General features: G+C 36.9%; 1 protein-coding gene across 6 annotated transcripts in view; it reads right to left on the reverse strand.

The window, feature by feature from the left end:
• The window catches only part of PTPRD (protein tyrosine phosphatase receptor type D), a 473666-nt gene that overhangs the window by 190003 nt on the left and 257176 nt on the right, over positions 1–26487 (reverse strand). For all 6 annotated transcript variants that reach the window (XM_004373491.2, XM_004373489.2, XM_004373492.2 and 3 more), the window contains 4 exons: positions 25734–26003; positions 22320–22901; positions 12924–13057; positions 6628–6772 (listed from right to left, as the gene is read on the reverse strand). In XM_004373491.2, coding sequence (XP_004373548.1) covers positions 6628–6772; positions 12924–13057; positions 22320–22901; positions 25734–26003 — 1131 coding nt within the window. The remainder of the gene's footprint in view (positions 1–6627; positions 6773–12923; positions 13058–22319; positions 22902–25733; positions 26004–26487) is intronic.

The following is a 26487-nucleotide window of genomic DNA, read 5'->3' on the forward strand; positions in this document are numbered from 1 at the left end:
TAGCCACAATGAAGTCCTGTGAGATTTAATGAAATTTCGTGAATAGTCAAAGAGAATATATGAGACAGGCAAGAAAAACACACCAAGAAAACCAACAATTAATGAAGAAAAGCCAAAGCAGAAGACAGTGGGGAAAAAAAAGATGAAGTTGACATTTAAGGTATTTGGTATCATATAACTAACTCCATTAATTACATCACATTCTACCATGAAAATGGACACAGAATTGCCGTTCTGTATTGTGTAATGTAAAATATCTAAGAACCAAATGCAGACCTCCAAGCATTATGAACACATTGTTTTCTTTTTCATAATTGCAAATTCAAAAAAAATTGTTCATAGTGGCTCCAGTAATTTGAAAGTATGCGTACTTGATATTTTGTTGGTAGCACAAAATAAATATGTCTAAGAAGCAAAGTAATGACCACTTTCCAGTACTAAAGGAATACTATGAATCTCCACTTAAATTTACAGATGTGGCCTTCAAGCCAAAACCAGACAACTGGATTTGGGGTAGATAAGTGAGATACTAATACATAGCCTTCAGTTACAATGTTTCAGGTGCCACTGAAGCAAACACAGGCACGTCTGTGAGCTGATTTATATTAAGACTTTGGGGCAAATGCTTTCCACAGAACCGCAGGCATTTTGCCCTCTTGTTTTCAGACAAGAATGCGCATCTTGACACCCTGGTGCTGCAGTAGTTCTCAACTTGGTTTATAATCTTTTTTACTTTCACACAAAGCAAGGAAATTTCATTTAAAATTTTTTTCTTCAAATTTTCACAAACCACCCCCTTTTCTCCCACCCGGCCACCAATTTGCTGGGAAGCAAAGCACTCCAATATTCCTAACCTCCCAACACCACGGGCACAGCATAGGCAAACTAGTCCATGGGTTATACATAATCTCCAGCAGTTATAACTCCAAATCTTGCTCTTCTTTTCAGGGAAATATATGGAACACAAGTGGATTTATTATGAGTCTACCCTTCAATCACCTCTAATTTATGAAGAAAATAATAATTTCCAATGCTCTGTTTTAACCAACTAATTACAAAACAAAGTTGTGACACCATGGTTGAAAACCACTACCCTAGGAGCAACAGAATTTCCCGTATACTTTACTGCTCACTTCATGCTTTTCTTAACTTAGCTCAACATAGGGGATTCCATTTAATATCCAGGAAACTCTAATACATTTATCATCATTATTATCCGCATTTTCCAGTACATGAAACAACTACATCAGATATGGAGCTTTTTAAAGAAGTATTAAACAAAACATATCTGAGTACCCTCCCCTAAAAAGAAATCCTTCAGCAAAAGATGTTATACATTTAAAAAGTAGATCAACCTAGTTCCAAGCAATTTTAGCACAGCAGAAAATAGATCTTCTCAGCAAAAGTGTTGCTTAGAATTCTTCCCTTTGATTTGATTAAATCATCCATATTGTTGAAGTTGGAAATGCAAACTTAGCTATAGCTGTAGAGAGTTGAATATCTGTTTTTTTAGAAAACAGTGACATGTTTTTAATCAGACTCGAGTGTCATCTCACAACAATTCACTCATCACTTAATGGCAACACTAATTAAAAAGATAAAAGAAATGCACATCAATATGGTTTAGAAACTAAAAATTTGGGATTTTGCACAGGGTTTCAGCAATGTCAAAAATTAAACATTGGGTGCGTTTCAAGATACGGACTAAGATAAATGTATCCTCTAAAAACAGAGGTGGATAATCTCAGGGGCTTACCTGTGCATCCGCCAGCATGACATCCTTCAGCATGGGCTGGCCCTTGGGTTCACCATTTTCCATCCTCACGTAATGCACCTGGTATCCTCTTATCTGGCCATGCTGTTTATTGGGCACAGGTGAGCGCCATGAGACTTTAACAGATGTTGAGTTGACAGCCTCTACCTCGACTTTGCGAGGAGGACCACTAGGAACTGGAACAACATCATCGGATAAAAGAAAATTATAGGCACTTGTCCCACCCAGTCAGCACATTTTCTTTACTTAGGTTTAAAAAAAAAAAAAAATGGGTAGACCCACTACGTTTCCTTTGAGGAATACAAACATTTTCAAACCAATGAAAATGCTCAACCAATCTGCTCTACCTTTTAAGAAAAGATCAAAAAACATGACCGATGCAAAAAAAGAAAAAAAAATGGAAGAAAAAAAGAGTATCAGAGAATAGAAAAAACATGTAAAAATGTACAAAAGCCAAGGAAGATGCTTTGAGATTCAAAGCATTAAAGCACAAAGAGATATAGCATTGAAATAATAACAAAAACAGGTTGTTGATTGTTGTGTGTTCATAAAGGTTTCTTTTTTTTAATATAGCAGAATAAAAAGATGCTTGATTACATGGATTATCTTCTCTTTTTTCTCATGTCAAAGGTATTCCATACAACAGATGCCAAAAATTAAATGCCGAGCATCAGTGTCTCTAAAATATGCACGACAAAAAGGCAACAAGAAGATAAGAAAGCAGTTTCGAAAAGTCAACTTCAAAATGCAAGAAGAAGTGACTACAAAAAGCCACGAAACACAGAGAAGACTTTAGGTGGAGGTACAGAGAAAGGGCTGGATTGCAAGGCCAGAGAAGCAAACTGTTCTTTTAAAAGGAAGCAAAGAACTGTGTTGAGATTGAAAATTAAAAAATGCCCAGGCTGTAGCAAAGACAAGTCTTTGGCAAAAATATTGAAGAAAGAGCGATGCTGGGTAAAAAAAAGTGAGCAGAGAAAAATGGAAAACTGTTAGCCTACTACAAGACAGCAGACCAAGAGTGTGTCAGAGGGTGCAAACTGACGGAGTGGAGGCAACATACCATCTTCATCGGTTCGAATCAACACGGACAAGCTCTCGGGGCCAGGGCCAACATCTGTGTGGGCCGTCACAGTAATCCGGTATTCAGTCCATTTTTCCAGCTGTTCCAAAAGGTACTGGGTAGTGTCCGAAGGAATTCCCAAAATCTCATGAGGCTTGTCATCTTCCCCGTCCACTGCGGTATACTTGATGGAGTATTCCGTGATAATGCCATTCTGTTTTTCCACTGGTGGAGGCTGCCAACTTACCAAAAGGCTAGTGGAACTTGGGCTGGTGCAACTAATATCTTGAGGAGGAGCTGACGGCTCTTATTTTGGTAGTGAGTTAAAGGAGGATTTGAGTGAAAGGACAGGAGTGGTTGGAAAAACAAAATGATAAAACAAAAGAAAAGGCAAAAATAAATAAACGAACAATAAGGGTGACGAAACAAAAAATAAGGCTTCGAAATGTAAAATAAACTCGCACAGATAAATTTGTGAACCTTGGCTTAGTCACATGAATCAACCAAAACAATGAACAAAGGAACCAAAATAAATTGTTAAATAATGGGTGGGGGGAATGTGAGAAAAATGAAACCTGAAGATAATGGAGCCTCAAATAAAATTACCTACCTGTGATTTAGATTCTTCTTCTAAAACAATCTCTCAGTATCTCCCACCCTGTACTATCCTGACTACCCAGCTTCATGAAAGCTGCCAAGAGTGTAAGCTTTAGTACTCAAGAGTCTGATGATGCTTCACACATGTTGGTCCGAGCCGCCACAGCTACATTCTAGAATGGGGACGATTCATATACAGTATTCATTTGTGAAGGAGTTCTTAACTGGAAATTTGCAGTCACTGCAAAGTTCCAATTTAAAAAAAACAAAACAAAACAAAAACAAAGCAATCAAAGCCCCAACAATGGAAGAAGGTTTCACTATGACTATCTGGAAACCTGAGTCTGCCTGACTGGTTTTAATGAGAAGTGTTAACCTCACATTGATCGTAGTCCATACAGTGAGCATGCAGAATCAATAAAGGAGACAAATGCAGAGTCCAAGGTTTACCTACCGAGGGTAATGTCAGGCTTGTTGATTCTGACTGTAACTTGTACTTACCCTACGTCAGCTTTCAGCTGTTTTATTATAACGCTTCTTGAGACACCATTGCTAGTGAAAAATTAGAGCCCACCAGCAAATTGGGGTAAAAATCAATAATAATCATCTGTCCCTTACAAAATGTCAATAACACAGCCATTCAAAGGAAGTGTTTAAAACAATCTAACAATAACAACCAAAAAAAAAACCCTGAGAATCATCTGGAAAGATAGGACATATATGCAAATGTTCTTTGACTTTGTATACAACTATGCATACGCAATAGGGTTTATATATGAGTTAAGCTATACTTCCTTACTGCCCATTTAAAAATAAACTGGTCAACTTTTGAACAATTTCTTCCATACAATTAACTAAAAAAATCATTACTTAAAAAGAAAAAAATTAAAAGGCAATAAAAAGTAATATAGCTAGTATCATAAATTGTTTTTAAAGTTAACAATATATGCTCCTTAAGGGGAACAAACAGGTGATTTATCATGGGAGCCCTGGTGGTACAGTGGTTAAGTGCTCAACTGCTAACCGAAAGGTCGGCGGTACGAACCCACCAGTCGCTCTGCAGGAGATAGATGTGGCAGACTGCTTCCATAAAGATTTAAAGCCTTGAAAACCTTACTGGGCAGTTCTACTCTGTCCTATAGGGTTGCTATGAGTCGTAATCAAATTAACAGTAGTGGGTTTAGTTTGGTGTGTGTGTATGTGCATATATACCTATAAATATACGTAGATGTATACCAATATTTATAAATATATAGTATTTATTTATTTATATAAGGTAACCTATATGGCAGAATGAGTGATGTACCCTTAATTTTTTTTTTTTTAAATTCAAATGTGTAGTTTGGGAATTCCCTTAATAATAAGGAGTGCCAGGTGAATCTGATTATTTAGTGGATTATTAGTCTTTCCTAATTTTCGTGCCTGTGGTCATCATTATAGTGAATTAAAATGAAAAGCTCCCTACACCGACAAGAAGGAAATCCCCATAGGGCGGCCTTGTCAATTTAGAATAAAACTTGAAAAATCACTAGAATACCATTTTTATTGATTCTGACTAGAGGTTCTTATATCTCAAATTATAAAGCTATTTTATATGCATTATCATTTTTTATAAAAAATTGAGTTGTTCATGTTAATAGCAAGGACTCATTTGTAATTCTTTCTAAAAAGCTGATTTCGTTTTCACTTGATTGCTACCCTCAGACCTCCTACTCTGTAGGAATATATTGAACAACATTTAAAACTTTCACTCTGATAAAATAAAGAGCAGATAAGCTTTTGATATAGTTATAAAAAGTCTATTCTATCTGTATGTATAGATTATGTAAAACAGTGAGGTTCGTAAACCATGAAAAATACCATATTGAAACATGTCACATTTATTTTAATTAAATGCCTGATTTTAAGAAATTATCCTCTACAATATTATTTCTTAGCTTGCCTAGGATTCAAAGCAGACATATGGAAATTGCATTAATTTACATGCTTCAATTTTTAAAGGAAAGTAAATTTTATGGGAATAAGCTATAAATCACTAGTAGATTAAGCAATAGAATCCTAATACTTTTCACAGGAATAATGACTTTTTAAGAGAAAGAAATATGAATTTTATCATTACAAAAGCCTGAAACATTTCAAGCTTCTACAGAAGATGATGGTAGACTTGCTTATATGAAAGGAAATTCATCTTATAAAATGATCTAAAATTCACGTCTGTTGATAGGTCCAAAAATTAGGTCAACATAGCATCCTCTTTACAAAACTGAATATATTCGTATTTTACATATCAGCTGCATATGTCACTATGTCAAAAGGCATAAAGTATCACACAATGAAGCCTAAGAAAATAACTCCATAAAACTCGCCAATTCAAAGTAAATTATTATCTAATAGATTAATCATAGGAACTTATTAATAAAGAGCAAACATTAGTATTCTAAGTCACCAAAGTTTCAGTCGAAAATAAACTCCCACATGATACTTTACACAAACCAATCTGCTCTGGGTACAATGAACCCTCGTGATAAACACAACTATGCTTTAGGATAACGGTGCCAAAAAGAAATTGAACCTGGGGAAACAAAATACAATTTAGGATTGCAAATCTCCAGCAAATGCGATTGTGATTAATCCATTATTCCCAAATTTGCCCAAGTACAGATTTTCGGTGAATGTTCCAAATTTCCACATGGACTACTTGCAGAGTTAATAACCAGTCACTAGAACTGGGCTGTTCTCTGAGTAGAACAAATAGGTCTACTGGTTTGTTAGCAGCATTACAATTAGTGTCCTTAAAAAAGACAAAAGTTGTGTCTTTTGCTGCCTCTTTAGTTTGTTAATCTCTCTTCTGATTATCTTGTAGTTTTGTCAACCTGAGCTTTGCTTAACAGCCTTAGAATTCATTAAAGGGGGCCCGATCTAGCTCTTTTCATTTGTTTCTCTCATGGAGGTCTTCTAGCTTCTCTAAAAGTCTTTCAGTTTTGGAAGTGGGAGAACGGGGTCTATTCTTTGGACCAAGTTGGAAACCAACAGTGATCATGGTTAGACTCTAAGCTCCAACACTGGATGCTCATTAGCACAGAGATTACCGACCCAAGCATATAAGCAGGTTTGTTTGCTGAGGAGTGGTGTGTGAAAACTGGCAACAACTTCTAGTGAAAAACAGGGCAAGGAATAAGCAAAGAGAGACACCTACTTGACTGCATGGTTCTAGCAGATATTTCAGCCGTAGAAGCACCTAGTCCTTGAGGAGAGCGTGCAGCCAGACGGAAGTAGTACAAGCTGTTTGGTTTCAGCCCTTGTAGCCGATAAGATGTCCCTGGTTCAATGGTAATTCGTTGCTGTGTGTAAGTAATAAGAGAACTCGGTCATCTTCATTAAGATCCATGCAAAATTTTTTTTTTTTTTATCACACTGTCTGACACATCTGATATCTGACATCAAGGTTACAATGGCATCAAAAGAACCACAAACAGAATCAACAGGGAGTATCAAGGACTCTATTAGGGGAATTATATAATAAAAATATCAGCATTTAAAAGTCAAGTTGTTACAATTAGTAAAGCAACTGGCAAGAGGGAAAAGAGAGATCTTTCTGAGGTTGACACAGCTATCCAAGTGCATCAGGTAAGAGGGAGACTGAGAGGTCAGCTCCCACCAAATGTGTTCTACCCTCAAGGCACGTGCATTGCTGTCAAAGCCTTTTAAGTGAAGCTGACATCTGCCTATGTTCCCGGAGTATGCCCAACATGTGCAATTTCAGTGGCTGAATAGATGTCTAGTTCCTCTCTTATGAGCTTATGCAATCTAAATGTTGCTGTTGTTAGATGCTGTTGAGTCAGTGCCAATTCATAGCAACCCTATGTACAACAGAAGGAAACATTGCCTGATCCCGCATCATCCTCACAATTGTTGCTATATTTGAGCCCGTTAGTACAGTCACTGTCAATCCACCTCGTTGAGAATCTTCTTTTTTGCTAACCTCTACTTGGCCAAACATGAGACTCTACTTTGAGGAGACAGCTCTTCCCCAGTCGGTTTTTGAGTGTCTTCCAACATGAAGAGCTCATCTTTTGGCACTATATTAGACAATGTTCCACTAATATTCATAAGGTTTTCACTGGCCAGTTTTTTCAGAAGTAGACCACCAGGACCTTCTTCCTAGTCTGTCTTAGTCTGGAAGCTCTGCTGAAACCTATTCACCATGGGTGACCCTGCTGGTATTTGAAATATTGGTGGCATAGCTTCCTGCAGCATCACAGCAACACACAAGCCACCACACTACGACAAACTGACAGACAAGTGGTGGGCAATCTAGATAGGAGCAGAAAAATAGGACCGGAACTAGCAACAGTACCTATTGAAGTAAAACCTATGAAAGCCACAACCTGTGTAAGGCAGAAACTGCTCAGAGAAGGAAAATACAAATATTTTCCACTAAATAGAGCGTGGTAGAAAAGCAGTGACGGCACCCTGTCAAAGGCAAAAAACTTGAGAGACCCAGAAAATCAAAGCAGTCCCACTGAGATCCAGTGCTCACAGATTTCCTTGTATACAGTTAACATGAGACTGCTGTAGAAGAGACACAAAACTGCCAAACCGAGGCCAGGATAAAAGTCATACGTAACTCACGAAAGCTGAGTAATTTACAAGAAACCATGTCATTACTCTAGATTTAGTTATATTAATTTTAAAACTTCCTTTCTTCCCTTCTGAATATAGAAACCACAGCTAGGGGAAAAAAAAATCACAATCCTTTCTATAACTTTTAACGCCACAATGGGCATTTGAAAGAAAATTTCTTTAATCAAATGTTGTCACTCTTACTTTAAATGCTTGAAATTTACCTTTGCATTTTAGCAAAAATATGGCTGATTGAACAATAGCCTGTAGTAAACCTTAAAAGCCAAGCTCATATGTAATCTAGTAAAAGCATAAATAATCTTAAGGCTTTTTTTTTTTTTTTTAAATCAAATAGTACATGCTATTCACACAAATGGAAATTAGTCAAGCGGAATTCAAATATAAAACTAGATAAAACATCCCTAGAGTGTTCTAGCTTGCAAATACAAAAGCTTTCAGAAATTTTAGATTTACCAAACCAACAGGAAAAAAAACAGAGATCCCTAAATAAGCAATCGTAAAACCAACATCTGTATGCTGAGCAAATAATCCCAGATGCTGGACTATATGAAGAAGAACTAGGTATCAGGATTGGAGGAAGACTCATTAACAACCTGCAATATGCAGATGACACAACCTTGCTTGCTGAAAGAGAAGAGGACTCGAAGATTTACTGATAAAGACCAAAGACTATAGCCTTCAGTATGGATTACACCTCAATATAAAAGAAAACAAAAATGATCACAACTGGACCAAAAAGCAACATCATGATAAATGGAGAAAACATTGACTTTGTCAAGGGTTTCACTTTACTTGGATCCATAATCAATGCCCATGGAAGCAGCAGTCAAGAAATCGAACGATGTATTACATTGGGCAAATCTGCTGCAAAAGACCTCCTTAAAGTGTTAAAAAGCAAAGATGTCACTTTAGGGACTAAGGCACACCTGACTCAAGCCACGGTATTTTCAATTGCCTCTTATGCGTGCAAAAGCTGGACAACTGAAGGAGAACTGCGTTGGTGAAGAATATGAACTGCCAGAAGAATGAACAAGTCTATCTGAGAAGAAGTACAGCTAGAGTGCTTCTTGGAAATAAGGATGGCGAGACTTCTTCTCAAGTACTTTGAACACGTTATCAGGAGGGACCAGTCCCAGGAGAAGGACATTATGCTTGGTAAAGTAGAGGGCCAGCGAAAAAGAGGAAGGCTATCAAGGAGATAGACTGACACAGTAGACTCAAACATAGCAACGATTGTGAGGATGGCACAGGACCAGGCAGTGTTTCGTTCTGTTGTACATAGGGTTGCTATGACTCAACAGCACCTAACAACAAAGCCAACATTCAAGCATCTATAGCTTGCCCTTCTCCCATAGGACTATCTTTTTGCTTTATTATTCTTTTGATACATATATAGATATATATATTTAATCTAGTTTTTTATTTTTATTTATTTTAGTGGTAGTAAGGATTTAAATCAGTCACTGAAAATCCTGTGGAACACAGTTCTACTGTGACACACATGGAGTCACCAGAAGTTGGAATCGACTTGACAGCAACCGTCAAGTTGTGAACATGAACACTTTAAGTTATATCTGTATTTCAATTATATAACTGAGTGTTTAATTTATATTGGCATTGATAGATAAATCTAAAAGCATTGCATTTAAAACTTGTTCTTTGCAGATTCTGCTTAATTCAGACAGATCGTAATAAAACAGAAGTTTACAAGAACATATTAATTTATTATAGCATTCACAACTATGCACTAGAAGTTAATTCCTAACAGTTCAATTAGTATGTGAGTTTTTTAAAAGGCATTCCTTGTGAGAATGCAGAGGCTATCTATCTGTGTACAAATCTTTTTTTAAGGTAAAGAATGCTAAGTTGTTTTTGTTAGTTGCGCGTTGCCCTTGTGGCCATTCCAGTGCATGGCAACCCCATGTATGCTTCATACGGTTTCAAGGCTGTGACCTTTAGGAAACAGATCACCAGGCCTGTCTTCCAAGGTGCCTCTGGGTGGGTTTGAACTGCCAAACTTCCAGCTAGTAGTCAAGTGCTTAATCATTTGCACCACCCAGGGACTCCAAAAGAATGTTAAGAGGTACAGTAAAATGACTTGTGTGGACTGAGTTTTCACATATAGTTTCACAAACTTTTTTGTCCTGATGTTCTCCCACTGGATTTCACAATAATTAAAGGAATACATCCATTACTATTAAATATTCTTATCCTGAAAATGTTGGATGGATGTTTACACCAATTTCTACAATCTATTCAAAACACACTCTAGACACAGTGTACCCTAATGGTTAAGAACACAGATTCTGACTGCCTAGATTCAAATCCCAGCTCTACCATACAGTAGTGTAAGACTATGAGACCTTGGAGAAATCATGAAACTCTTCTCTGTGCATCCATTTTGTTATACGTGAAATGGATTGAAAACAGTGGCGAATGGTGTTGTTGTGAGGATTAAGGAGTTAATATATGTAAAACTGATAATTTCCGCATTCAGTTGGATCACATTTCTTGGGAATAGGCATAAATACGGATCTATTCCAGTCGGTGGGCCAGGTAGCTGTCTTCCAAATTTCTTGGCATAGAAATTGGTATTCCGTCAATTCCCGGAGCCTTGTTTTTTGCTAATGCCTTCAGTGCAGCTTGGACTTCTTCCTTTAGTACCATCGGTTCCTGATCATATGCTACCTCCTGAAATGGCTGAATGTCAGCCAATTCACTTTGGTACGATGACTCTGTGTAATCCTTCCATTTTCTTTTGATGCTTCTTGCATCGTTTAATATTTTCCCCATAGAATCCTTCAATACTGCAACTCGAGGTTTGAATTTTTTCTTCAGTTCTTTCAGCTTGAGAAATGCCTAGTATTTTCTTCCCTTTGGATTTTCTATCTCCAGGTCTTTGCACATGTCATTATAATACTTTGCCTTCTTGAGCTGCCCTTTGAAATCTTGTATTCAGCTCTTTCACTTCATCATTTCTTCCTTTTGCTTTAGCTACTCGATGTTCAAAAGCAAGTTTCAGAGTCTCTTCTGACATCCATTTTGGTCTTTTCTTTCTTTCCTGTCTTTTTAATGACCTCTTGCTTCCCTCATATATGATGTCCTTGATGTTATTCCACAACTCATCTGGTCTTCAGTCATTTGCGTTCAGCGCGGCAAATCTATTCTTGAGATAGTCTCTAAATTCAGGTGGGATATGCTCAAGGTCGTACTTTGGCTCTCGAGAACTTGTTCTAGTTTCTTCAGCTTCATCTTGAACTTACATAGGAGCAATTGATGGTTTGTTCCACAGTCGGACCCTGGCCTTGTTCTAACTGATGATATTGAGCTTTTCCATCATCTCTTTCCACAGATGTAGTTGATCTGATTCCTGTGTACTCCATCTGGCAAGGTCCATGTCTATAGTCACAATCAACACCCATGGAAGCAGCAGTCAGGAAATCAAAAGACGAATTGCATTGTGCAAATCTGCTGCAGAAGACCTCTTTAAAGTGTTAAAAAGCGAAGATGTCACCTTGAAGACTAAGGTGCGCCTGACCCAAGCCATGGTGTTTTCAATCATCCCACACGCATGCAAAAGCTGGACAATGAATAAGGAAGACCAAAGAAGAACTGATGCCTTTGATTTGTGGTTTTGGTGAAGAATACTGGATATACCATTGACTGCCAAAAGAACAAACAAATCTGTCTTGGAAGAAGTACAACTAGAATGCTCCTTAGAAGCAAGGATGGTGAGACTATGTCTCACATACTTTGGATATGTTATCAGGAGGGATCAGTCCCTGGAGAAGGTAAAGTAGAGGGCTAGTGAAAAAGAGGAAAACCCTCAACAAGATATATTGACATAGGGGCTGGCTGCAACAATGGGCTCAAGCATAACAACGATTGTGAGGATGGCGCAGGACCGGGCAGTGTTTCGTTCAGTTGTACATAGGGTAGCTATGAGTGGGTACCGACTCCACAGCACCTAACAACAACAACGTATGTAAAACACTTAAAACAGTGCCTGGTAATGTATGTGTGTTAGCTATGTTAAAAATTTTTGTTTCTCTTTCCATAAATTATCAATAATTTCCACACCTCCTATAATCTACTGTTATTTATTTGAATATCATACTCATACTCAATTGTGGGTATAAAGTCCACTTTTCTCACATTCATATCAAATAGTTTTAGCATACAAATAAGTATTTGCCCTGGGGCCTCTTTCTCTGAAACTAGTATGGACAAATTCATCTAGCCAAGGCCTTTTATTAGCATACAGAGCTCATTTGCCATGTGCCTATGTGGTGACTTAAGTACTTTATTAATGCAGATAAGTAATAAAGGAAGTCTCTAAGCCTCTTGGGGTTTTCTATTCTTCTACAACCTGATGTTTCTATGAAACTGAATATAAAGGAGTTCCAGAAGGGGTAATAGTTGTTTTCTGTTTTTTATGTTTCCCCCTAAAAGCTCCAAATAATCATTCTGGGTTTTTTTGGTCACGTTCCTATTTTGATGAACAAATCTTTTTCACCAGTGTCCTCTGTAGGTAGCTGACCTTTTAACAGAACTATGTAAATATAGAGAAGTAGAGTAGTGTCCCTAAGAAGCCCTGGTGACACAGTGTTTAAGCGCTTGGCTATTAACTGAAAGGTTCAAATCAACTCAGCAGCTCTTCAGGAGAAAGACTTGGCAATCTGATCCCATAAAGATTAAAGCCTGTAAAACCCTATGGGGCAGTTCTACTCTGTCATATGGGGTTGCTATGAGTCAAAATTGACTCGATGGCACCCAACAACAACATCAACAATAATAGGGTAGTGTCTCAGGACAGCAAGTGGTTGTGAAGGTGAGAAGCAGTCTTACCTCCTCTCCATGCTCCCCATCTTTGTATACCAGCTCATAGTTGGCAATGGTGTCTGAACGCGGAGGTGTCCAAGAAAGCAAAATGCTTGTTTCAGACTCAGGTTCTGCTCTGAAGTTCAGTGGCTGCCCTGGTACTGAAAACAGGGAGGCAAAGGATTGAACTCACTCACACCAGGCATGTTCATAAATTCTTCCATGAGCGCAAAAATGTGTCCACATACGTCAGCTAACTGACAGCTAGGTACCTTATGCTGTCCACATTAACAGTATAAAGCTCATGTCCCTCCTTCAAGGGGCAAGAACAATATTATGAATACTGTCCTTGTCCTTGAGTAGCTTGCCACCTGTACAATATAACACAGAGTTATCAGGTATAGTGTGTATCAGTCTCTGAATTCCATTTTCAGGATAATAAAATTATTTACTTCATAATGCTGTTGTGAGGAATAAATGAGATGGCTTATATAACGTACTTGGAATGCTGCCTAAAACATAACAAGTGCTAAATAAATATAAACTCTTGTTATTTTATAACTGGATGGGAACTTTAGCACTGCATGCAACTTTCAAAATTATTTCCGATTGTGTTTACATATTTCTGCCTTCACTCCATGAAAAAAACCTACAGGCAACCAGAATCATCTAGCATTTTTTCTTACCAACTCACATCTTGAAAAAGAAGTGGAAACAAACTATCATTTATAATTACTTTTAAATCCTAAATGACCTTAAATTACTTAATATACTAGACTTATCAAAATATAATACTGTTCCTAGTAGAACAGAGGTAAATACTACACAAATTAAAATGTTTATAAAATGTACTTATTATTAGAAATACGGTTAACTTATAATAGAGGTCATCAACAATTCTCATTCCTATTGGTCCCTTACCTATACAGTAGACAATCTGGAAGAGTTATCTATGAGATATAGTAAATAATGGGAAGTCTATCCATGCGAACACGCCTTACTCAAATGCTGCACTAGAATAACTTCGACTAACCCAAAATTCTAATCAATAACTAACCTCTTAGTTGTCCTTTATCCATTATACACAAGGCTGATGTTGGCATGGCTACCATTACATTGCTCCTGGACAATGTTTACCTGGTGGTTGGTGTCCATGACTTTCCGGCTGTTAAATATGATCATGACCCCTGACATTATGGCTGGCATGTCTCAATGTGCTTTGTCTGAACATCCATCCATAATTCCAGAAGTTAACATGAGACTCTCACGTATATTAATAAAAAAACTAGAACAATACTTCACACCAGAGGGGGAGGAACATCTCAAGTGTGCTTATGGCAACTTGCACGTGAACATTCAAAAACACATATAAAACAATGTAAATTATCGATGATGTAGGACATCTTAATTTTATTAATCTTATTAATTCTTGAAGCATCATTTTCAAAGGAAAGGAGGCCTTTCAGAATATAAAAAGTGTTTTTTTTTTCTCCTTTTATAGTCTGTCATATGACGTTAAAAAAATGCCTTTTGTTTAAAGATAGATGAAAAGTCTACTGGAGTTTGCGAGAAGGGTTTCTAGGATCCCTAGTGATCATTTATTCTTCTATTTGGTTTGTCAACCTGTGTGTCTAGATGTATATCTGTGTTTATATCTGTGTCTATGTCAGTCTGTATTTGTGTGTGTGTCTCTGTGTGTAAGTGTGCATATAAGCGTATACACTCACGTTCGTACTGGTGCTTAATGCTACCTATAATCAGTGCTCTTATTTCTTGTTTCCTTCATCATCTTTTCTCTCTCTTTCCTTTTTTATCACAGGTCTTGAGATTCTCATTAATTTAATGCCCCCAGGAACAGAGTCTCTGAGCAGGCTATTTTTTTTTTAAGTACCTGCCCAGTAGGGGATCTAACACAATCATTCAGATTGAGAGGTGGAGACAAAAGAAGATAAAAGAGCAAGGAGCAAGAGGAGGAGGAACTGAGGGAAAAAACAAACAAACAGGCAAATAGCAAAACAAATGGAAAATACATTACTTCTAAAAGGGAAATACCAAAAGCACAGGCAGGAAGGAGTATCAAATGGAAGTTGAGAATGATCAGACAGATGGCGAAATTATGACTGGGTTCTAATGTTCAGATGATGAAAGGGCTTCTCAGCCTAAAAATGTACAGCACATGCATATGTATACAGTGACTTCCTTTTCTCTAGTTTAATTCCCTTCTGTTTCTGCCCCATTTCCAGAAGTCTGGGAAAGTGAGAATTCCTGACTCGAACCAAACTTGAATGCAGTGTCAAGAAGTAAAAGCGTGGACACTGTTGAAGGGCGGCTCTCAGGATAATGATTACTTGTTACTTATTTCCTCTCTGCCTAATGCTAGTGACAAATTAAGTGACATTGACTGAAAACATCTTGGAAACCTAATTAACTTCTTCTTACTTAGATTGTTTACTTTTTGCTTTTAATTTGTCTTGAACTAATTCCCAGTGTCTCATTCTTGTGTAGTGCCATCAGCTTCATCAGATCTTCTCATTCTGTTTGGGTCTATTAAGAGTCCTCTCCCTCTACGTGAAGGCCCTCGGTGGTGCAAAGGGTTAAGCGCTTGATTACTAACCACAAGGTTGGTGGTTCGAACCCACCCAAAGGCACCTTGAGAAAAAGTCCTGGAGATCTGCTTCCAAAAGGTCACAGCAATGAAAACACTATGGAGCACAGTTCTACTCTGACACACAAGGTCACCTTGAGTTGGAATCAACTCAATGGCAACTGGTCAGCACCCTCAAAATTATGAATTAAAGTGGCACATCAAAGTGTCTGAGCATACAGTGTCCTTTTTACTCCTGGACAAAGGAAGTGGTGGCTAGACAAGTTGATGGTAAGTCTCCTCAGCTAAAATACACAGAGGGATTCCATTTCTCTGCTTCCACAGGTACGTTCTTCTGAAGTGGTTTGAAGGGTAATGTCATTGACTACAGGTGAAATTTGTGGTGGAAACACAAATGCCCAGGGGTGTTAGGCAGAGAGCTTAGAGGAGTGAGGTGGACCATGTGGGCCTAGGGCCATCTGAATGAGAGGTCCGTGGTCCCCGTCAGCCGATTTTGGCCTCGCAGAAATGAAGGCCCAGTCTTGCAAGAGCTTCTGACTTTTCAATAGAAGTTGATAATCAATCTTCTATGTAAAACAGTTCCATCTTGAATAACTGGAAATTGGTTTTTGTTTTTTTTTTTAACTGTATGAACTAAAAGGTCTCTACAGACTAAAATCAGTATACGGGCCAGTGGTTTAGATTATATTTTTATTATAGCAGGCTCTCCACTCTCAGAGCTCAGTCAACACCTACGGGTGCTGCTACTTAGACTTTCTTGGAACTGAGGGTTCACCTACAAGATATCACCTCCTTGGGTTGTTTTGTCATTTTTGACGTAACTACATATGAAGCAGATGATTCAAAGGAGAGGGGAAAAAAAGAAGCTGCAAAATGTATGGATTTATCTTTAAATTCCCCAAAAATATTCTTCCTAATGACCATAAGGCATTTGTATAAGAAAAGACATCAGGACATTCCAGACTTTCATCTTTGTTTTCTCCTTATCACTCAGAGACACAGGGAGTACTTCATCATTTGTTCATTGGCTTTTTATGCCACGTATTATAGCTAGAAGGAGCCCTGGTGGCACCAGAGTTAAGCGCTCGGCTGCTAACCGAAAGGTCGGTGGTTTCAATCCACCAGCCTATCCTTGGGAGAAAGATGTGACAGTCTGCTTCCATAAAGATTACAGCCTTGGAAATCTTATGGGGCAGTTCTACTCTGTCCTGTAGGGTTTGTATGAGTTGGAATCAACTCAAGGCAAGGGGGTTATTGTGGCTACAGAAGTTCAATTTTACATTTCTATTCTATCCATGTTTTATGTATAAAATATATTTATATGCTTATTATCTATCTATGCATATGTAATAGATAGATATTTACATTTTTAATGTTTCGCAGTCTTTCCACATCACCTTCTTACTGTCATTCTTCTACTTTTACTTATTCTTCTTTGGCATCCATGTCTATCTTCTAGAATTTTCCTCACCCATTAACTTAGCATAAATTTTATGGGAAAATCTGAGATTCTGGGAAATTCACAGGGGAGGGGGAGGAAGGGAAGAATTCATCCAGAAGTTAAGTACAATCACTGTACATTAAAAAGAGAGATGTGATAATATTGGTCAGAAACCAAACTTATAATCTAGATGTGGAAAGCAAACATGAAAATGGAAAACCCATTATTGCTCAAATATCTTACTTTAATAAGGCACATGTTTTAAATGTGTATATCTAGCCTACTGATAAATGATAATAACGACAATAAAAACAACAGCCAGAATTACAGTGGCATAGTACACCAAAATTTAAAACTAGGAGTCTGATATTTAAGTGCCCCAACTATATCACCAACAAAGTAAGTACTTAATACATAAGTATCTGTATCAATCTTACTCAATTGTCATTAAATATCAATGAAAAAGTTAAATTTTATTGAAGTTGTATTTATAACCAGAGCACCTTTAGTCAGTGCTAAAACTATTTAGAGAAAGTCATTAAATTGGGCAGGTAATTTTGGCTATTGGAAACCAGTCTTTTTCTGGTTTGTTTAAATAGGCTTGGTGACGTACACTAATAAAATGATTATAAAGTTCTTGGAACCCTAAAGCACAGTGTCTCTAAATGTCATAGTTTTATATTTTAACAATTATTGACTGCCCAGAATTTGTAGTATAATTAACCACCTCAAAATGCTTAACACTGATATTGCTCACTGTTATTTATTTAGTAAATGTGTATTTTTCTTCTCTTTCCAAAAACCTATACCTACTGAAAGATACACACACAGATTAGCAGACTTTTCCCAAATCTATTAAATGCTTAGAAGAAGTAGCAGCCAGACATGCTTTCTAAAGAAAGCTCAGAAAGAACACATACCAGAATTTTTTTAATTTAGAAGGCCTTCAATTAACATGAAGTTCAAGCAACATCTATTGTAATGCATTATGCTTCAAGATGTAATTTGTTACATTTTTTAATCAGAGTTCTATCTGTACTTCTTGTAAAATAAAACCCTGTACATACTCATTGCTGCGCCTGGATTCTGACTCATAGTAACTCTATAGGACAGAGTAGAACTGACCCATAGAATTTCCAAGGAGCAGCTGGTGGATTCGAACTGCTGACCTTTTGGTTAGCAATCAAACACTTAACCGCTTAGCCATCAGGGCTCCAAAATAAAAAGTTACCTCATATTCTGATTATATAACTAGAAAGAAAACTATACAATGCCTCCATTCATTCCCGGTTGTGTTGTCTAATAATTTTTTTTTTTTCCTAGCGCAATATAAATATTTTCCTTGTCAATGACCATATAGTCAGCATATTTTCCAGGTACACTAACTGCAAGTAACTGTTATGTCCGAAGTCAAAGCTACGGAAAACTTGGAAGACTGGACTATGTTTCTAGAAAATCACCATCTGAACCAAAATCTTTTTGTAATTTATACCCTTTAAATGACAAGACTATCACCTGCACTGATCTTTCCAATAAGGAAAAACTCTCTTTACCGCGTATTTCACTGTCCTCAGTTTACATCAGTCTGGGTGACAGACAACTAAGATGCAATCACAAGTGACGGCTTCTCTATGACATTCACTTTGATCCTAAATACTGTTTCTTTGGAGTGTGATTTTAAACAAAAATAGGAATGCTAGTATCAGGGAATTAAAGATAATATAACGAAGGGAGCAACTTTTAGATGCCAGAAGACATCAAAATTTACAGCTCTCTGGATTAGTGCCATTTTACCAAAACAAAAATAAAACACAACCTCTCTCTTCTCTCTTTATTGATATTTATTTATGCTGATTATGATGATAAATATCTATCCACATATGCATATGTAAGATAGATTTTCCAAAAGGAATGAACAAAAAAGAACTAAAAGATTTATCTGATAAAGTACATATAAAATTAAAATACACTTGTGAAATTCATGTATATCACTAATTAGGAAATTTTAGTTGGTTCAAAAAAGATACAAAATTACAGAGAAAATAATCAAATCTCTAAATTTGATATAACCTCTGTAAAAGGATATTTCATAATGGTTTTATATATTTTTGCCTAGCAACGATCCTAAGAACTAGCTAGTCAGCAATAAGAAAAAGGAGAGGCTCAGCACTAATTAGATCAGAACTAACATGGCTGTATCTGGCAGGTGTCCACCAACATTAAACAGCCTTTGTTAATTAAGCCTATAGAACAGATCAAATAACTGTGCTATTTTGGAGGGTTTTCTTAGCCTATTGATCTTGGCAGATACAAGTCATTATGTCATTATATATCTTCTCAATCAATAGGCATTAAACATACAGTTATTACAGGAAGGTCTCTGGAAATATCTTAATGTTAAAAAGAGTTAGTCAAACAGATATTGGAACAACTGTTCTAATACACTCATGACCCGTTCATCCAGATTTTCTATGTTCTGTCCTTAAATTAAATCAGACCATCAGAAAGCAGAGTTTCTGGATCAAATTAAGTCAACTGCCTCCCTCACAACACTACCTTCACTGAGTTAAGACTTAATGTTATATTATGTCCTCTGGTGATGTACAAAATCCAAATATGATGTCTCTCTCAAAACCAGTTCTACACTGTTCAATAAATTGTTACTGAAGGCATTGCTCTCTGTCGTTGAGTGTTCCGCATACAAGGATTCTCATGTTTTGGTTGAATTCAGTTTCAGGAAATATTTTGTTTCTTAGAAAACTAAATCATCCCGTCGTCAGAAAATAAAAGTTGTAAACAAAATTTTGTTGTTAGAAAACTTCGAGCCAAATCTAATGACCAAATATAACAAACTTCTATGAAAAAAGGTATTCCTTCTATTTCTTTCAGATAGGCTTATTCTATTTCATATTTAAATGTTTTAATGTACTTTTGCACTAGGGTAATCAAATAGCCACCTCAAGTATTTCAGAAGCAAATGACATAATTCTGAAATAAAGATACGAATACAAGGCACAGTATGCTCTTCTCTCCTGCTCCTACGTTTTCACTGAACATCTAGTAGGCACAAAAACTCTAAAACTATCACATCAGCAAATTATTAATTTGAAAAATAATGGTGGTTAAAAGTATCCAGGGTTCCTGGATTTAAATTGTGCTTCCTGTATGACCCTAGGCCAGTTAATGAATCTTTTTTTTTATCCTCTTTGAGCCAAAATTTCATCATTGGCAAATGGGATAATTCCAAATATACCTCACTAGATTGTAAGAATTAATATATGCAAAGTTCACAGCACAGTGCCCAGAATGTTCTAGCTGCTACTGTTATTATGATTATGACATATTACTTATTGGAGCCCCTGGGTGGTCCCTGGGCACTTGGCTGCTAACCAAAAGGCTGGAAGTTTGAGTCCACCCAGAGGTACTTCAAAAAAAGGCCTGGTGATCTACTTCCCAAAAATCAACCATTGAAAACCCCATGGAGCACAGTCATACTCTGACGCGCATGGAGTCATCATGAGTTGGAGTTGACTCAATAGTAACTGGTTTTTATATTACTTATTAAGTTATAGAATATTTCAATTCATTATCTAACCTATACCCCTCAATTCACTCCAAGACATCACAGCTGCAAAACTTGAAAAGCTTAAAGTGGAATTTATATTATAAATATAATAAGAAAAAATATATATATTATAAACATATATATTATATTTACATATATTATAAATATAATAAATAATATTCTTTCTTATAATCTTTTCATGGTTATTGAGCTGCTAAAGTAGGATGATAAAAAAATAATCTCCTAAAAGTTGACGACTTTTAATCAAGAAAAAGCAGAATAAGTTTCACAGATTTCTAACATTTTCCAAGGGGAAGCTTTCATGGTAGGATTAGCCTATAGTATTTTTCTGCCTGTCTTGATAACACAGCAAATAAGTATAGAAGAACTACAAAAGTCAAGTGAGGAAATAAATGGATTTTTTTGCAGAGTTGTCCAGAAATACATTTTATAGTTAGCCTTCACGCAATTTAGTAGGGATAATGACGACTCCGTGAACAAGTCAACAAGAAGCAGATAATAGTATGAAAATAAAATAAGGCTAGGTAGGCTGTCATGTGTTCTGAGATTCCTAGTGTCCAAGGAAAGTAGGTAAACGTAGTCAATCATAGAATTTATAGTCCATGACATGAAAACAAAGCAGTGGTTCAGTCAAACACGGGTTTTTCTAGTTCAGACACCTGAGAAAATGCAGTATATTTCCTTCCCGGGATTAGCAAAGAGTTGATCCTGTACATTATAGATACCATTTCCAATAATAGGGTTCTTATATAGATTTTCAAAATAAGGCAACGGTAGTTGACATCTCTGAGTCTTTGCTTCCTCATTTGTACAATGTCAAAATACATACTTTGTAAAGCTGTTATTGTAATTAAAAGAGACAGTATACATATGTTCTCAAAAAAAAAAATCAAAAACAAAAACACTTGGCACCGATCAATGCAAGTTTAAGGGGAACCAACACAATTAGGAGTCAAGTAAGTAGCTATCAGATGCTCAGGATAAACTGTTGAAGATAGCAACTACTGAATGTTCCCAAATCAAGGCAGGCCTATTACGCTGCATCAAAGACCAAGGAGGTGTGATATCCTCCTATGAAAATAAAACCATTGGTAGGGCCATGTTTTTCTTCATAAAATAGTTTAGCATCTGCACTAAAACCCAATAAAATGTGTGAGCCACGTCCCAAAGTGTAATCTTAGATCTTGACAACTGCCATTCTTCATCCACTGAGGCCATTAAAAAAATTAAAAGGCCATTCAGAGAATATTCATTTTAAAGCAATGTAGCTTCCTAGCGAACAGAAGCCATTTCAATACTGGAAGTCCCTTGACAATAGCTTTTATTTTTAACTTTGTGTTGAACCATCGTATCTTACAAAAACTAATTTTTTTTTTTTTTTAATATTACTGTACCAGAGTAGCTAGTATATTTTCCAAATGGTGCATGGAGCAGGCATCCATCCACCTTGTGCAGTCAAGTCCTCAAGTTATCTGGGTACATATTACAAAGAAAGCATGCTAAACATATCCCTCTTTTATACTGCTTAAAACAGTTACTTAATCTTCCAGGCAACTCTGCCTATTCCTTTTCAGATGTCTTCTCTTAACCCTTCCTTAGTGTATGAGCTACGTACCTTTATTAAGTTCGTACAAAAATTATTCTTAATCCCCTCATTTTCAAGCTCTAAATCTCAACAACTAAAATTTATACTATCTTTGCTCTTCATTTCTTTTCTCTCTTTTTTCCCTTATCATCTCTTAGCACCAACCCCTCCCTCCTGTCATGGCCCCTACCCTGAACCAGACTTACCTCCTGTCTGAGTGATGACCTGTATGTCACTTGAAAGAGGACCATCCCCAATTGAGGTAAAAGCCAGGACTTTGACAGAGTATGTTTTCTGGGGCACTAAGTTGCCAATAGTAGTGATTTGGCTGTCAGCTACATTGTGTTTCATCCAGTTGTTGACGTGCTGGGTGGGGTCCATCGTATAATAGACTCTGTATCCTTGGATCTGGCCATTTGGCTCTTCAGGTTCCTTCCACTGCACCAAAATGGTGGTCGAACTCAACATCCGAGCCTGGACATCCCGGGGGGCACTGGACGGTGCTTGCTCTGAGGTCTGGGTGAGCACAGGCTCACTGGGGGGCCCTCGCCCAATGTTATTGACAGCAACAACTCGGAATTCATAATCTGAGTAGGGGCTTAGTCCAGCAACACTGTAGCGTGTGGTTGCCACTCCATCGATTTCTTTGTAAGGTTCCTCAGAATTTTTAGGTTTATGCTGAATGATGTAGTAAGAGACGGGCTCAGGGTTCCCAGAGTCCCATGTCAGTGTGATGCTTGTAGCTGTGCTCTCGGTCACTACAGGAGTTCCTGGTGGTTTGGGTAAGGCTTGGGGGAGAAAAAAGACAGTGAGTACCCTTCATCTCTCAAATGGTACAAGTATTGATGGACTCTACTATTAGAATGACAGGGCTAAGCATCTACTGAAGATTTAATTAGACAAAATTACAGCAAAGGACAGTTTTCTAAGACATCACGAAAATACAGGGAGACATCCATGGATAACACAAATTCCATTTTACTAGGAGGGCAATATAGTGCTGTATATAAGAACATAACCTCCAGAGTCGCACTGATTCCAAGTCCACCACTTAGTAGGTATGTAATCCTGGATATATTTCTTAACCTGTCTTTGCTTTAGTTTCTTCATGTGAAAAATGGAACTAATGTCTGTATTACAGGAGTTGTATTATACAGCTGGGTAACTGTATCTCACAGGTTGCTCTGAGGATTAATAAACATCCAGTAGCGCTCTTAGAATGTCACCGGATCTCTTTTAAACATTAGTTGCAATTATTAATAGTAATAATAATAGTAGTAGTAATTCTTATTATTGCAAAAACTTGCCCAACTGGCTCTGCTTCAAGAAAAAAAAAAAATGATATAACTAAATATTTTGTCCTTTTCAGAGAATCCATGAAAAGAACAAAATGTGGAATATATTAAAATAGAATTAAATTACTATGAACGAATGAACGGTAACTATATTGACTTCCAACTTGTCAGACATAGGTAACATTAGTAATATTTTCTTATAAATAATCTAACAAAGAATTTTAAAGTAAAACAACAGTAATTTCTAATCAACATTTTTTTTCCTTAATATTCAAAAACTGCCAAAGGAACTAAATTAAGACATATTCAAAACCACCTTTTTAAAGCATTTTTATCAACATAATATGTATTCTACATTCTACATCAGCAATATCTGAGATTATAGCATATGTCAAACATTTGCAATTCAATCCGTCTTTTCTCAAAATGCTACTCATTAAGAATACAAACCATTTACATAGGTGGCCTCGCACGTAAGTGTTTCCTTACCCTGGACAGTGCATCTGAAAGGCAGTGGTATTAAAGTAGAAAGGGAAATTCTACCGGTTGACTTTATAAAAGAAACCTGGGAGGTAATACTCTTATAAGCCCATTTATACCCCATTTCCTTATCAATATAAAGGCAAAAAGTACGACCCTTCCTAGTCTGCCAACTTTTCGAAAGCAGCAAACTCACACCCTTCAAGCTGATCTTCTGGTTCTGATTTACTTTATTTTCTCATCTTCAAGATTCACTTTTCCATTTTATTTATTTTGGGAAGTGGAGTTAGGAGGGAGGCAGGAAGAGTCAGGAAAACAAAGAGAAGTTAAACGAGATATTCATTTAATGTGACTCCTGCTTCTGGAATCTTTAAACTCTTCAGTAAACTTTCAAATATTGAAAGCTGGAATGGTTAGTTACGAAAAAGTGATTCAATATTTGCGTATTTCTCGAAAAACTATAGAATGATAATATTTAGCCAAGGGAGTTACTGAAAATAATAATTAGAAGGACATTTGCTCAAATATTCTAACCTGCCAATTTTTAAGTGGGTGATCCAGAGTTCCCCTGGATGTCTTTCTGAATTTTTCAGGCAAATGAAAGTATTGCTAATTAAAGGTGTGTTTACAGCTATTTAGCTGACATTACTGGTTTCGCTAAGTCACATATATTGTACAGTACAGGCTGGGGATGTAATGTATAGATAAGAACAAGTCTAAAATTTTAATGACATGCAATATAACATCATTGTTTTAAATAACTATAACTTTGAGGATGGTATACCTTTGTTCTTATGTCAAATTATTAGTGTTATATGGCATATGTTTATATATTTAATTAAGGATATGACAACTAAAATTATTTTTATGAAAAATTTATAGATTAGTGTGTGTTGCATTTTCTAAGATTGTACTTCCTAGAAAGGGAAGACAATTTGTATTCATTTTGCAGTAATTCCAGACATCTGCAGAAACCTCAAGTCACCCTCAGTCTGACCCAATTTACCAAAATTTTCTAGAATTCTACAAACACTGGTTAAAAACAACTAGTATGAACTCACATTTTTTCTTTGATTCAAAAATACTCATGGACCATAGTACTTCAGTTATATTTAGCACGTTTATTTTAAGAGAAGAATATTTCTTCAGCACTCCATTTGTACCAGGTGAAAAGTAAAGCTAAAACAAAATATAATGCTACTTACTTGCATTTTCATTTTTCATGGCAGGGCCCATCAAAATTTTAAAGCATCTATTATCAGACCCAGAAGAAAGACCTGGCAATCTACTTCCACAAAATTAGCCATTGAAAACCCCGTGGGGCACAGTTCTACTCTGACACACATGGAGTCACTATGAGTTGGAAATGAGTTGATGGCAACTGGTAACTGGTATTACTAGACCATGTTGATTTAAACTCTTTCTTTTCACTCTCTCTCTCTTGCATTTAAGGAGTTTTAAGCGTATCATAACATACACGTGAAGTTTTCTAGCAAGTGACTCTGATCAAGGTTCTGGACTAATATGAGGCCTGCACACATTGGTTTTAACATAATGGTTGACCATGACTAGCATTCTTCATCTTTCTGACTGGTGCCTGGGCCCAGACTGTTGTTAAATATTTTGATGAGTATCCCTACTTAGGCTGCCAATACTGTTAAGAGCAAATCTGCCTACCTAGATACATGCATCTTCTATGTACCACAGCTATGATTAGAACGCACACATCTGAAACACTGAGAAATCAACAGAATCCTTTCAGAATTCTGAGGAGAGACTTTTGGAGGCATGACTCAGGTGGCTTGAATATATCCAGACCCACAGAGCAAGAGTCACAGAGCGTACCTTTGACAGTGATCTGTGCTATTGCTTCGATGACACCCAGTGTTGACATAGCAACACAAGTGTAATTTGCTGACTGTCTGACATCATTCAGTTCTAGGACATTCCTTCCTATTGGCATATCATCTTCAGGTGTCAGATCTTCCGCCCCCAACATCCACTTCACATAAGGCATCGGTGACCCCACAGCCACACAGGTGATATTAACACTTCCACCTGGCATGATTTCATGATTAGTGGGTGGGATAGAGAATCTTGGTGGGACGCGGCGAACTGGAACAAAACACAAGGGAAGATAATAACATATACACAGCAAGAAAAGGTCGCTTGGTAAACACGTGACATGCACTGTACAGACACAATTAAACAATTTAAACATATTGTGGATTGTCGAGAAACAAAACATAAAGAAAAACTGTGGATAATACAGACCATACAAGTATGGTGTGTGTATACACAGAAAGTTTTATTTTGTTTGGTCATCGATATCATAGACACATTCATACAAAAGTTTATTTAGACCTACAAGGACCCCACAAAGAAAATAAAAATAAACTATCTACAAACTAACAGTACACAAACATCATGCAGAAGATAAACACACACACATATACATGCATGCATCTGAAAAAGATTCCATGTATGCATGTATATGCAGAAAAGGGGACTAGAAGGTCACCAGTCAAGTCTGAGTTGGAGTATCAAAACCAACTTCAGGGCTGGGCACTTCCATTCGATGTGACTGTACATGTGGGAG

This window comes from Trichechus manatus, unplaced genomic scaffold (genome assembly GCF_000243295.1).
Source record: "Trichechus manatus latirostris isolate Lorelei unplaced genomic scaffold, TriManLat1.0 scaffold00025, whole genome shotgun sequence".
NCBI classification, from domain to species: Eukaryota; Metazoa; Chordata; class Mammalia; order Sirenia; family Trichechidae; genus Trichechus; species Trichechus manatus.